The 14657-nt window shown below is 51.3% G+C and overlaps 1 protein-coding gene across 1 annotated transcript; it reads left to right on the forward strand.

Annotated features, from left to right (window-relative positions):
* Window positions 1-11169: 11169 nt before the first annotated feature.
* Window positions 11170-14541, forward strand: CTHT_0067990 (uncharacterized protein; the record flags this gene model as incomplete). Its single annotated transcript, XM_006697027.1, has 5 exons — window positions 11170-11310; window positions 11654-11770; window positions 12154-12652; window positions 13040-13466; window positions 13524-14541. The coding sequence occupies 5 exons, from the start codon at window positions 11170-11172 to the stop codon at window positions 14539-14541; spliced, it is 2202 nt and encodes a 733-aa protein (XP_006697090.1).
* Window positions 14542-14657: the final 116 nt, after the last annotated feature.

Here is a 14657-nt window from a genome sequence, read left to right on the forward strand (position 1 = left end):
GACCGGAAAGGGCACTGGAGCAGTTTGTGACTGGTGACTGGCTCGTTGTACGAAAAGGACTTTTTTGCTCATTCTCATCCCTCGCTTCTGTGCAAGCCACCCACACAAAAAACCCCCCTCGTTCTTTGCAGATGCCAAGGCGAGCCTAACCTAGTGCAGCTGAGCCCAGTGGACGGGATTTGCCGCGCGCCTTCCTCTCCCGTTCCCTCTCACTTCCATTCCTGTCTGGCTTCCGTCCTTTGCCGTTCCCAAAAAGAGATGTTTTGCACATCGGTTGAGCTGCTTGGGCCATTCTGAACTGTCCAAGCTTCATTCTGCTTTGCCATCGTTCCGTTTGGATGCGTGCACCTTAGATGCGGGGCACCTGTGGTGAGTTGGAACCCATTACAGTAAAGCACACGCGACATCCCATCAATGGCGCTGATAGGCAAAAGCGGATTGTTTACCAAAGGCGAGTCCTTACATTGACTGCTTCGCCATCCTGTCAACGTTAAGCTCTTTCACTCCACGTGATGGGTGGAAATCTGAGTGATGATGGTCACGCCTTTGGTTCTGTTTGTGAGGCGCGCGCCGGCTGTGCACCCGGTCCCCTGGGCCAAGCTTCATCGCGTTTAGCGCGGACAACTCTTGATCGGTGGGCCAGGGTCCTGCCAGGATCATCAACGAGGGGTTGAGACCCTTGATAACGTTGTTTTCTCGCTTGGCTTTGTGGGGTTCAAACCCAGACCATTGCTTTTTTGGTGTCATCATTTCCCTTGCTCTTCTCACTCGTGGGGAACAAAAGACATGTCTTATATGCTAGTAAAAGAAAGCAAATCTTATGATGACCTAGTTAAATCTAGTTGTGAGTGGACAGAGATGTTTGATTTGCATTGTCGCCAAGAAAATGGGTTGTGATGCCATTTGGATGGCATACTTGTCAGCATCATCAGACTTCCAGGGTAGAACGGAAATGCGGTGGCAAGAAGAGCCAACATCCTGCAGTAAGGGACGCTTGGATGTGGGCTGTATAATCGGGTGGGTTAACACAGTTACAGTACATAGATTTCCCATCACCGCGTCGGCAATGCAAGCAGTTATTAGTAGAGCTACACAGCATCCACGAAAGCACAGAACAAGAGGGGACTTTCATCCAGCAATGAACCCGACAGCTCGGGTGGAGGGGAAGAATACGACATATCGCTTGTAATTGCTGCATAAGTTGTAGTCTAGATACACAGCAGGGCTCAAACTCATTGCTGACACTTCTCCAGCAACCCACGAGCAAGGTCGCGCAAGGCGCCACACCATGCTACAGTGCCAATGGCTGAATTCCGGATCTTCGGGTCCCCTAGCTGAGGCGACATGCAGATCTTTGATCCGGAGGTCTACTGGGGATGCTAGCTCACGGTGGGAGTGGCTGCCATGCGTTCACATTGAGGCTGGAGACGATCTTCAGCAAGTTAAAGGCTGCTAGTCTCTTGGAAGAGCTGAAGATAACGTCACAACTTCGTTAAAACCACCATAGACCGTGTTGAGGTACATACGTACATACAACTTGCCGTGCTGTAGCCTGTGTTAATGCAGGCAGGCGGAACAGAAGCAATGAAGAGACAATTTCCTTCTGCTTGCGATGCTGTCAATAATTCCCCTGTGAGATGCATTGTTGCATTAGTTGCCGTTTCTTAGGCTTCACTGCAAGGGGGTCCCTTACCAATCACTCACCGCAGCATCCCACGTCAAGAGACGGTCAAGATCGAGTCTACTTCCCAGAGTTCTTGCTGTAATCGTCCTCCCCAACAATTCTTGCGTGGTAGCAGTGCAATGTAGCAACGGAGCGTAGCTTTTTGTGGTGTTAAGACGAGGGCATCCATGCCTACGGGGTATGAGGTTTCATTCTCCTCGGGCATCTGGCGGCGTGCGGCACTTGCGGCGATCCGGAACCGTGCTGCTGGGTCAGATTTGGCGGATCTAAGGGCTGCAAGCCTCGTCGCATTTTTTTTCCCGCAGCCCTCCGCTGGGGGTTGGGTTCAAGGATGTCGATGCTGCGTCGCATCAGTGACACAACTCTTGGACTCAGGGGTGTCATTCGCTCTGATCAGCCATGATCTCGCGAATATCCACAAGAAGAAAAGTTGACCTGGGTCTTTGCAACAAGATGACGATGACACTGTGCAGAGGTCAGTTTACTTTTGCACAATACAGAGAAACATCATCGGGCTATGAACATGAGACCTGTTACCGGGGAAGTCTGTGACACTCTAGCCCAAGCTTCCTGCAATTAATGACTTTAGGTCCCAGGTTTAACCCATTGGCTTGGATCTCGTTCCATGTCAGCACTCAAAGTTGGAGTTAGCTCTATCTCATGGGTATGGAACCGTCCGATATCCTGCCTGTGGGGATACGAGAGCGGTTCGTTATTGGATGCAGGGAGTAAGTCGTACAAAATGCTGCATGTTGTAGTGTAAGAGAGACGCCAGCAAGCTATGCTCTCAACTAGAGGCGACTTGGAGCAGGCATGCGAAAAGTTGGTAAAAGCTGGGAAGTCTGGTCGCAGACGTGTCTCTCAGAATACGTCTGTGACACTTTCAGATGGCCATGAACAGGACACAGAGCTCGCTTAGAATCAACAAGTTGGGCGAATTTGACCCAGGAAACGGGCTCAGTTTCATTCCATCGCGATGGCAGTGTAACCAGAGGTAGTACGGGCTCTGTACAAATTCTTGCACTTCTTACACTAGGTATTACGTTCCAGGTTCCAGGCACCAAGGAATCGCAGGCTCCATGTTGATGTGGACATCGATCTTCAGAGGCTCCAGTTTGGCGGAGCGATAATCAAACTTTGAACTCCACATACAACGTGTGAGCGCGTCCTGTCAGTGGAGCAGGTCCGAGACAAAGCCGCCAAGCGCGCCCAACAGCTGCAGCCCCTGGAATGCACACTTGGTTCTGGCATTCAGACCGCCTTCGAGTCCGAGCCCAACCGTTCTTTTACCGTTGCGCTATCGCCCAAACAGGCTTGGTGGACGATCATATGTCCGCCCAGCGCCTCTTTGGGATAAAAAAGCGAGTTTGGGGAAGGCTGAGTTGTGGAGTAGGGCGCCACACCTAACCTATCTTGGGCGAGTCGACAAGTCGCGCGGCGAAACGTGGTTGCATCATCGACGGCCGCGAAGACTCGTCAAGCCGTGCGGCATGGAGATACTACAAAACAATCGAAACAGAGTCAACAATAACCTCGGACATCCGGAGAGGTCGGCGGTGAGCTTGGAGATTTTCACGCAAATTCTGGACTGTGCTACATCTATGATGTTGTCCAGGTAGTCCAGATATCGTGATGTTCAGGGTTGGCGTACAGATCAAAAGGACGGTGGGACAGAATGGCAGACTTGTAGTCAAATTTAGTACGCGATTTTATAATCGCTGGCCCGTCACCTCTCATGCAGATGTTCCAGCTGTTGGGGAACGAACTTGACTCGCCGGGAGTTTTGTACCATGCTGCCGAGGCGACACATGCACGTTGTGAACGGGATGACAGACACCGATTGACCGGTCGGACCCAGTCTCGCTCGGGTGCTGGACATCGTACTCCGTACGGAATGGTATCAAGGGCCGAGCCGTGAGCTGCCGGAGGTGGACAAGATGCGGACAGGCACGCCCCATACATGACACTACAGAGTTCTCCGTCTGTAGATATCACATGCCTTAGAACATTGGCGCCTTCCAATTTGTCGCAAGTGTCAATAAAACAGATTTGAAAGCCAGTTTCGCAGGCCGCTGATGCTGACTTGATACCGGAGCGCTGGATTCAAGAAGTGCTGTGTCTTGAACTTTTCGTTTATGATACGCAGCAACCACTCCGCAAGCACATACCTAGTTACGGATCGCATGTCCTCATGTAGTTATGATATATTCTGTGTTTGGTTAGAAGAAAGGATATATAGTGGTGTATGCAGGTCTTATGTTTCACGCTTAGGATGGAAAGGGCACAGATGGATTGCTATGTCACCTGATCACTCCCGGTGTGGTTTGCTGCGGCCCAAAAGCTCTACATTAAAAAATGGGTTATCAGTGTTTTCGTGGCCGACCCTAAAAGACAACGGGCAGTTGTGATCACCATCGGGGAGATAGTTGCCCATAACGGTGCTGGCTGCCGCGTTTATTGACTCCGCTTCAGCGTACATAGTTTTAGGGGTCTGGATTGTAATGGAGTTGACCAGGTACGGGCGTCTGCAGCTGAAAGACAGCATCTTATTGGCTGTTTTCCGCATCCCCGATAACTACATGCTCAGGAGTATCTGCATGTTTAAGGTATTTTTCTTCCAAGCAGGATTACCGTCTTGGCACTGGCGGGCGTTGAGGAAGCGCCGCTCGGCTGGTACCGTCATAGGAACCGCCAAGTCTGACAGTCGGTGCCGAACTTTGAACAGGGGCCTTTTAGATACGGATAGGCCCAAGCGGGTTCCAAATTGGTTTCTCGTTTACTCTTACCACTTTCGGCCTGTTTGTCTCATTTGCCACAGTCGACAAGAGAAACAAAAACGTCGTCCCTGGCAGCAAAACATTCCGACAAAATCCGGTATGTAATTGTATCACTCAGGATTTGATGATTCACAACTTCAGTAAAGATAGCCGTTTCGGAACGCGTCTCTAATTAAACATGGAGTTCGAAATATTAGTTACCTAGTATCAAATTCTCATGTCTATTTCTACGACGAAACCTGCACACCGGTAGCAGCCACAAAAGGGACCTGTGCACGGACCTCATCAAGTGGTCTCGTCCGCAAACCGAAGAGTCTATGTCGCATCACGAAGTACACTCCAGCCCGACACTGGATGACAAAAGTGTTCATTGTCAATGCGTCATTCAAAAGAAAATAAATGACTTTATCTGCATATGTATGCAAACCGTGTGTAGTTGACCAAGATGTGAAACATCACTGGGCGATCGCCCATAGCTTACAAAGTTGTGTTTCCACCCATGCCTTGTGGAAGAAGGCTGCGAAGGCAGCATGCGATTGATGTTCGAGGGAAGATCGGCATTTTTGATGTGAGGGCATTGGGTGCCAAAGTGCTGGGCTCTGTCGATCACTTGACGAGATCGACATGATATCACATCTTCACCACTGAATCCGGGGAGGCTGGGCCATATCAACCTGTTAAATCATGCTGGTGGTCAGGTATGTGCCACTGATAAACCATGCAGGTTGTGTCAGAGGGAAGTACACAGTACAAAAGAGCTAGGCAATCGAGTTCGCTGCCCAGAGCGTCCATCCGGGAGTCCTCATTAATTGATGGAAAAAAAATAAGAGAAGTAATTTTAACAAAACTCTTAAGATTACGGGCCGCTGCAACAAAACAGCGGTTCTCCGGGCAAGCAAAAGGTCGGAAAAACGCAAGAGCCACAACCTTATCGTGTGGATATCTTGGCACAGCCGACCCAGGATCTTCCAATCGCGGTCGTTACCGTAACGGGAGGCATCAATCTTTTTTCCTCCAAAAACACGCTCACTTAGCCCGCTACAACAATATATTTCCATGCTGTGCACTAACCACATCTAATGCCCCTCTTGGAACAGTCAAAATGCAACCGCAGTTGTTTCCATAGCCTGCGCAAGTACATTACAAATTACAGTCTCTTACCTTACTGTGCAATGTACACGCTTCTCATCACATAACAAGGAAACACATCTATGATTCCTTTCAATCCACCTACTTAAGAACTAGAAATCCAAATATAGCTGAAAAGGTCACAAAATTATTTTGAGACACGAAAGTACTCTACTGAGTCTCACAGTTGCTTTTTAGCCGTGGGGTGTTATCATGTTTAGTCGGATCAACCTCGCGCGTGGATGAGGTTGATGCTCACTGCAACCATGCAGAGCTCATGCCCGGCCGCAGCGGCATTTTTTTGCTAGCCACATGTTCCTTCGCGTCGCCATAGACGACAAAGAATGTGTTTTCGCTTTGTTATTCTCCACCCTTCGCACAAGTCTTCAGTGAGGGCTTGATTTGTGAGCGCCAGGCTACGAGGCTTGGATGGAGTTGTCACCCCTTTTCCTCGCATCTATTCCGTCGCTCGTCCAGCCAATCACGAAACAAATTTGCATGCGCATGAAGATGCTTCACTTGCGCACCAAAAAAGATTCTCAGAGGGACTTGCGGCTCCTTGTCGGTTGAGACCTGCTCATTAGTTTAGGCTTTTGAGGTCGCAGCAGATACCGGTCAGAGGCTCTTCGGAGACTGCTTGCTTGTGCTGGATTGCTTGTCTCCAATGTTAGCGATCTTCAGTTTTCTTTGTCTCCATTTTGAAGAATACGGAACACATAGATCCGTTTGCTGCCGTCCTCGGCCATTGACCGGACAGGATCGGGAAACTGACCAGCGAAGCACTTGCACTATTTATAGGGAATGGTATCTCTATGCACCATATAACACTTCATAACGTACATCCCCTCCAAAATGCTTGAAACACCACAAAATCTAGCCTTATAGCAAAGCCAAGTTTATCCATATAGTCGGACACTGCTGGTGCACGCTACTGTACATATGTGCGTAGCCAGGGACATTTTGACTGCCGGTGGGGGTGTCTGAGTATCGGCGGCCATTTGGTGCGTTTATCCTCATAGGGCTGATGGCATAAAATCCCACATCAGTTCCCCTGTCGCCAACCTCTTGTCCCACTGGGTCTTTACGAGGGAAATGCGAGACATTCTCAAGACCAATCCGAGTCAAACATAGCAATAGTTGATTGGACGAGTTCTATGGCTGACTTCCTGTGCGACTCATCGGTTCCTTCCGTTTTGCTGCTTACCACCTCATTTGCCCAGGCTGCTGGTAACTCTAGTGCGCCGCTGACGCATCCGCTGGGTAACGGTGGTGGCTGCCTGGGCACAGTGGCGCTGAAGCTTAGCATTCCATGTCCTCCCAACAGGGATCGGACACATCATCACCATCACTCACCGCTAAGGTTGGAGTGCGTCAAGTCTTGCTGCTTCAAAGTGATATTTGAAGATGCCCACAGTTATCGTGTCCTAGATGCTCATTCTGTCATAAAGCCTACGTAAGCCAGAACAATCTTGCCGAAGTTCCGTTTGAAAATAGGTTACCCTGCTGTACATTACCCGTTCGTTGATGGCATAAATAATAGAGCATAGAACGGTATCCCGAGAGCCGAGAATATTTGCAATGGCACACATTAGCGAGGCCATAATCCGCCCTCGTTATGGTCGTGCCATGCTACGGATACCTGCAGTGTAGCCGAAATATTGCTCAATGCATGGAATTTTAGGGTGCAGAGTTCCTCTTCCGATAATGGTGAAGATACCACGGGATTCTGATTTACCTTGGCAAAGCCATATGTTTCCAGGCAACCATGAGGCTTGCTGTTATAACCCTTCGCGAATTAAAAGCTCATGTACGCCGTCCACTCACTGAATAGGACAGCACGATACGTGAGCAAGTGTTGTGTTATTCCTAGCCAGACTTTGTTCCAGTTGTGTCCGATCGTTGGGGTAGACAATTCAGTTTTCTGATGTCGTATTGAGTTCTCATGCAAACGAAACTACAAAGCTGCGAGCAGGACGTGCCGCTGGCCACTAGCTGAGAGAATTGTGTGTTGTGGCAGTTCTCAGAAGTCCCAGAACCAAGGTTGCACCGCCCCTATCCGAGGCCGTCGGTTCTTTTTTTGGAGCTTTTGCATGCTGCTTCCCCACACCTTGTGGGAGGACTGGTGGGTTCCAAGAGTGTTCACGGGTTGAATATCGCCCCACTTACCGTCTGCAAGCCACTGGCAGACGGCCACACTTGCGGATTCAGCCACGACTTGTCTCGATCTGGTTTCATTCTTCAAGCTTGATTGGCTCTCTGTGGCCTTTGTCTGCGTTCAACACTCCACGTTTGTCGACTTGCACAGTTGCGAAGAACTTGCTCTCTTTCACATCATTTCCTGAGTCACCTTAATTAGCTTTGGAATCACTCAGCATCTAACAGTCCTGATCCTATTCGGGGGATGTGTATGGTCTCTAAGATTAATTAAGATCAAAAGCGATAGCAGATAAACTCTGAAAAGCGCCAGGTCATAGCTGTACAAGAAGTAGAGCACAATTGGGTCTACATAGTAGGTTCCCCATCACTATCGCCGCATGGCAAAGGATGGGCTAGCCCGAGTCGACCTGGCCTTAGATCTGCTCAGTTGAGGGAAAGGATGAGCTCTGAGCATCCCCTGCTATCTGCTCTTCGCTTGTTCCCGTCGTCGTCCTCGCTTGAAGCCCCTGAAGCATTCATCACCTACTGGGCGAACTGCGCGGTGAGATATTGGCTGTGGACATGGGTATCAATGTAGGCTGGTAACATTCAATTTCTCCCAAGCGGGCACCCACGTTGTAAGCAGGCAGATGCCGGGACGGGACGGGATTGACCATTCCAACCGCCGTGCTGCTGGGACTTTGAATGGAGCAGCAGATGTACGGGACGACGCGCTCTTGCTCCCCGCCTGACCTCACTGTATAGACTTACTGTGGCAGCGGATTGTGATCTTCAGCCAGCCGTGCGTATGAACCATTGAATAACAGATGCTGGTACAGATTTGTTAACGCGGGGGTGTAGTTATGATCCAAACACTTTCCGGGAATAATGTGTGGGAACTCCGTACAGTACAAATCAATCTTGCCGTACTCTGTCCCACAACGTGACCATAGCCGACCAATACCCAATTGGTAATATCTGAAAAGAGATGCAGTTCGCAACACCTTGTACATTTTCCTAGATATGTAAGCAGAGACATACGTCTTGACTTGGAATTACGGAGGATTTTGGGGTGAATGTGTTGAACTTCGAAAGTGTTTGAACCGCACACGGCGACTAGGAACCATGGAGAGGCTCCCCTAAGAGTCTAAGGGGGCCACCCTGTCAGGGATTGAAGCAAATTCTTGGCACAACCCAGATAATCTGCGCTAGAAAGCTTGGCTTCAAAGGATCCAGCAGAACAATCCTCACCCAAAAATTCTTGGTGGGGCGGGGAGGTCATTCAGACCTCCCTCCCCACTTGGGGCTTCCGCACTCCATCGGCAACAAATATTGAGAGAAAAAAAACTTCATCTCGGAAGAATCCTACGGTACGGGTGTATAGAGTCTCAGTTCGAAACTCCACGTGCGTAAGAAATTGAATTCTCGTTCATTTACACGCTGCATTTCATGCTTACACACAAACGACCACTGATGTGAAAACTCTGGTTGGGACACGGATGGGCCAGCTTGAAGCAAGCAAGCAAGAATCTCGTGGACAGGTGAGCTCTGGGTTGACTTTCGTAGTGTGCTGTCACTGATTGGCCACAACGCTTCTTCGCAACTGATATTTCGCAATCCTCAAACTCTGTGAAGAATCAGCATCGAATTTTGATCGGCCTTGCGCTTGTTGACAGGTGATCCATTCGTGCCATAACTTTATGCATGGCTCCAGCCACAGTTCACACCGATATGTTCAAGGCTCAAGCTTGGGACGTCCCAAAGAGGTTTGTGGCTAAGGCTGTGCACCTTATTTCGGGGTGCACACTACCCAACACCGCACACATGGCATATCCCCTTGAGGGGCTCTAGCTTCTGATTGGCCGGCACCAGAACGGAGAGAGACACACAAGCGCAAGACGCTTGGAAGCCAGGAACTGCGCGCTGCGGACGGCACACTTGATCATCCCGTTTTCCAGCTAGCCGGGAATGCGCAGCAGCGAGCACTGCACAATGTGTTGGGTTAAAAATATCTCTAGAAATCTGGCATGCAATGATGTAACCACAACGCGGATATGTTTTGCGGCATTGTGTAGGCAAAGCCTCCACACTATTCGGACTACGGCAGTTGAACAACGATAGCCAGGCAGACTTTCTTTCTCGGCCATTTGGATACACCATGCCCCTTCCTGGCTGTTGATACCAGGTACAGTACGGGGGAACCTGCGGCCAATCTTAGGCACGGTAGAGCAGCCAAGGCGCCTGGAGCGGGCTTCTGGGTCTTTGACCAGGCGCCTACTGCTGGCGAGTGCGGGGGAAGGGATGCCAGCCTGGCAACGAGGGGAGATGCCACACTTCTATCACAGACCGGCGCCTGCCGGGTCTCTTCCACGAGACAAGTGGAAATTTGATGACCAGCACCCAGTCTTAGTTACTCTATGATATGTGAGACAGAGAATGGGATCAATCACCATGTTTTCCTTTGATCAGTACCTCTCGGTCGGCGCCGACGCAAGCTTCCTGAGTGCAAGTGTTTTGTGGCACGCCCGACCCGTCTTCAGGCGACGAGTCGGTAGTGTACGGAGTAAAGATTACACTGTGCATTACAGGATCAATAAGACTTGCGAACTGCATCAGATAACCGATTCTTGGCGTTGTTGCGGCCTTTCCAGTGGTCAAGTTGTGCGGAAGAATCCGTTTGGCTGTGCTTGGTACATACAAAGATTACGTTACGGTACTCGTAAACATACCTATTTGGGCCACAAGGCCTAGAGGGAAAGAGACCAAGCAAAAGTTGCACGTTCAGACTAGAAGAGGGCGAAAGCTTTGGGCTCTTAATGAGCTATCTACCTAGTTTGCTGGGAGAGGAATACGGGGCAAAAAGTCTAGCTTGCTGCAACTAAGACAGCTGCGACTTGTCACCAACAGTGATCTTGCAGAGTTGTCTGGTCTCAACAAAAGACGCTCTCATGAAGTGGCATTATCGAGCTTAAAGTTGGGCCCCAGTGAGACCTGGCAAGGATCTGAAGGACGAACAGAGCGTCTGGCACCCTGACAGGTGCCAATCACACAGCGAAAATTGGCCAGCGAGTTGATGTGGGGGAAAAAGTGCCAGGACAACTCGGCATGACAGGGTTGTTTCAAAGCTCACGCGAGTAGCCAAGACCACGCGAACAGCACGCTTAATACTGAGACTCACTTGCTGGCAACACGATTCTGACCTTGTCCGGGCCTGACCTGAAGGAAGACTGTGGTGCTGGCCACATATCTGGCCTACGTTCCGATACCGACCAAGTCCTAGGACTCTACTGTATGCACGTATAAACAGTCAACTTGGGGGCAGGTGGTTGGTTTTGTGTGCGACTGGACAGCCTTTTGCTCTCGGAGATGGGCAGTCTGTGGATGAGTGGTCGCGGTGTGTCTAGGCCCCGAAACGCTGTCAGGCCCCACGACCCACCAGACAAGATGAGAACCAAGCCTCGATGTCTCCGCCCACTCACTGTTAATCTGGAGGCTGTTGACCCTTGTCGCCTACCGCCATCACCCACGCCGGCCAACCAGAACCAGCAAGCGGGTTTGCTTCTCGAGAGGTCTCCAAGGGCCGAGGTACGTACTGAGGTACGTACCATGACCCCTTGGTCAACCCGAGCCCAAGTAGCCCAGCCCCATGTCACCCAGGGCCCGACGGCCACTGCACACCCTGCAGGCACCCCCTGTCCCCTGTCAACCACCCATGTACAACCCATGCAATGTATTGACTGAGCCTCGCTGGGCCGGGTCATGCTGGGTACCGCGAGATCGTCCCTCCACCAGAGCTTGGCCTACGAGATGGCCATCTGAGGTTATTATATAGAATCCATACCCCCCAAGCTCGGTCTTCCGCTCAGTGTGCTTTCGTGTGGCAGACACGCCGTTGATTAACGTGATATTACGACGATCTTGTGTCTAGAGGACGACGCCAGCGACCCTAGAGGCCTACAGCAAGCACCGCAACGTGACGGGTTGCGACTTGTACACGCAGCCACCAGCCCACCAGGCCTCACCGACCACAGACAACAGAGGCGGAGTATTTTCATAATTGCAGGATCACCCTCCCTGTGTTCGCCGACGACATCTCCAGCACAACATACTCACATTCTATACCCAAAGTACCAACTCAGTCGCGATTACATTCTCACCAGATCAGCTGGCTTCCTATCGCCATTTTTGCATCCGGCGTCCAAGTCTGCAGTTCAACGATCCCACTGCCAGACCATTCGGGCATGAGCATTTACAGAGGTCAGTGACTGACGTGATGCTGTGCTGTATGAGGGATGCACAGCTGACGCGCCATCGTGGCTTGTAGGCTGAAATCCGGCTCTTCTGCAGTCTCCAAGAGGAATTCAGGAGCACTGCGCGCCGCTTCAGTATAGCACCAAATCACCCTCTTAAAACACCGCCCAACAACAGACTATTACTCGCATCGCCAGCTACAGCAACATTCACAGCGCCACCATGACCTACCCGGACCCTCCTCAGTTTTCATCTGCTTCTCTGGACCTCGGCCTGTCCTCAGAGCCGTACAGCGCTTATCCTCGGTCAGCCAGCGACTATCCGACAACGACAATGGGCTATGACAGTGCAATGTATGCAGAGGCCCCGTACGTTTATGGTAACGGAAAGGGGTCGCCTGGCTTGTATCCTGATGACAGTGATATGCACGGGACATCTTCAGACTTGAGCATCGCTAGTGCTTCATCATCCAACGCGGGGTCGCCGATGTCGACTCATGGGCAAATCGCTCCGGTCAATGAGTGGACCGCGACACCCCACGGCCTCGGGGTTACCCCGGGCATCGTCGACCACAACGACTATTTTCCTGGCAACGAATACGCTTTCACCCCCAACGGTGTCGAGGCCTACACACCATCTTACGACCTGGCAGCTAGCAAGGTACCTGGGTTTGTTGGTGAGTTTTCACAGATTCTTAGGTCTTCTTCAGCTGCCCGTTTTTCTCCCGGCCTCATTTCTTCACCGGACTTGCGGTCGAGCGTTGCGCGTCTGAAATCTCCGAGCGCAGGCCTTGCCATTGATACACGCCTAGCGCAACAAGTCTCGGACTCATTCCGGGCTCGTTCAACTGTAGTTTTTTCTCCGTGTTCTTCTGTCTCTTCGTCCCCTTCCCGCGCAGCATGGAGCAGCCCGCTACCAAGCGGCTGGTCACCTGTGCGTTCTGTTTCACTTAGTCCCTGATTTCCTTGTTCTTTTCTCGATCAAGTGGGCATTTTGTTCTTCCTCTGGACACGTCATGTTAGGTTCTCCATTGGCTCGCGATCGGCCTACTGACTCGCTTCAGACCCTTCTCTTATCCATCCTGAGGTGAGGGCGATGGCTATGCCGAACAACTACGAGCAGCCTTATTCGGCTCCTCCGACCAGCTCAACGTATCCCACGTCTCCTGCACTCTCTGTCACGGCATCGCCCCAACTTCGTGCTGGGAGCACTTCACCATTTGTGCCAAATGGAAACTACCAGCACCCTTACTCGCCCTTCCAGCCCCCCGTTGATCAACGGCGGGGTAGCCTGATATCCTTTCAGTCAAATGGCTCGACGGAGCAACCTTATAGCGGCGACGAGTCTAGGGAGAAGCAACGATGCCCGCACCCCGATTGCGGCAAGTACTTCAAGGATCTCAAGGCGCACATGCTCACTCACCAGAGCGAGCGGCCGGAGAAGTGCCCTATCGTCACTTGCGAATATCACATTAAGGGCTTCGCACGCAAGTAAGATTAGCACTGGCATTCTGACTGGCAAACAACTTGAAACTAACCTAAACTCAGGTACGACAAGAATCGTCACACCCTCACCCACTACAAGGGAACTATGGTGTGCGGTTTCTGCCCTGGTTCCGGCTCTCCCGCGGAGAAGTCCTTTAACCGCGCCGATGTCTTCAAGAGGCACTTGACTGCCGTTCACGGCGTTGAGCAGACTCCTCCTAACAGCCGTAAGAAGGGTAGCTCTAGCAACAACAGCACTAAGCCATCAGGCTATGCTCCTGATGCTACAGGCAAGTGCTCGACTTGCTCGGAGACATTCAGCCACGCCCAGGACTTCTACGAGCACCTCGACGACTGCGTCCTGCGTATCGTACAGCAAGAGGATCCGGCCGAGGCAGTCAACGCGAAGCGGCTGGCCGAAGTCGAGAATGACCCCGAGGTTGTCAAGACGCTTACCAAGAACAACCTTCCCGTAACTACCGTGGTTCCAAACACGGAGGAGGATGGAGAGGATGAGCACATGGAGGATCTCGAGGGCGATGATATGTCGAGGCGTTCTTCCAAACCCGGCGTGATGTCGCCAACCCGGAAGACGAAGCCAACTAACCCACCAAATGGTGTGCAAAAGTCGCGTGGCATGACACACTCTCGTGGCGGTGTCCCGCTGATCAAGCCTCGGTCCCGCAAGAATCGGCAAAACTACCCGCAGTCATGGGGCTTCGACAAGGGCCAGATGACCATTAAGAAGCGGGTGCTGACCGTTTTTGACGGGCCAAGGCGTCTGGTCAAGGACGACATGATGCTCTCGACCGAGCAGGAGGTGCGCATCCGGCTGCAGGACAAGAAGCACTACATCACCGACCTCGACCTGCAGACCCTCAAGCGCGCCGAGGGTTTCCTCAACGCCACCGATGAGGAGAAGGGCCCCTGGATCTCGGACGATCCGACCAAGGAGGAGATGAAGCTGATGCTTGAGCTCAGCTTGCAGCAGTCTGCGGACAAGCAGACAAAGCAGCAAGACGAGCAAAAGCCGCAGGAGCAACAACAGAAGCCTTCTGAGGTGGCCGTCGTTGCCCAGTAAATAGTACCATACTCATCAATCTGGTTTCTTTGTTTTCATTCGATACCCTTATCTTTTACATATACACAGCTGTATTATGTACATTTACCATGTACAAAAAACCTATGGTGCGGCTA

This window comes from Thermochaetoides thermophila (assembly GCF_000221225.1).
Source record: "Thermochaetoides thermophila DSM 1495 unplaced genomic scaffold scf7180000011822, whole genome shotgun sequence".
In the NCBI taxonomy this organism is placed as follows: Eukaryota; Fungi; Ascomycota; class Sordariomycetes; order Sordariales; family Chaetomiaceae; genus Thermochaetoides; species Thermochaetoides thermophila.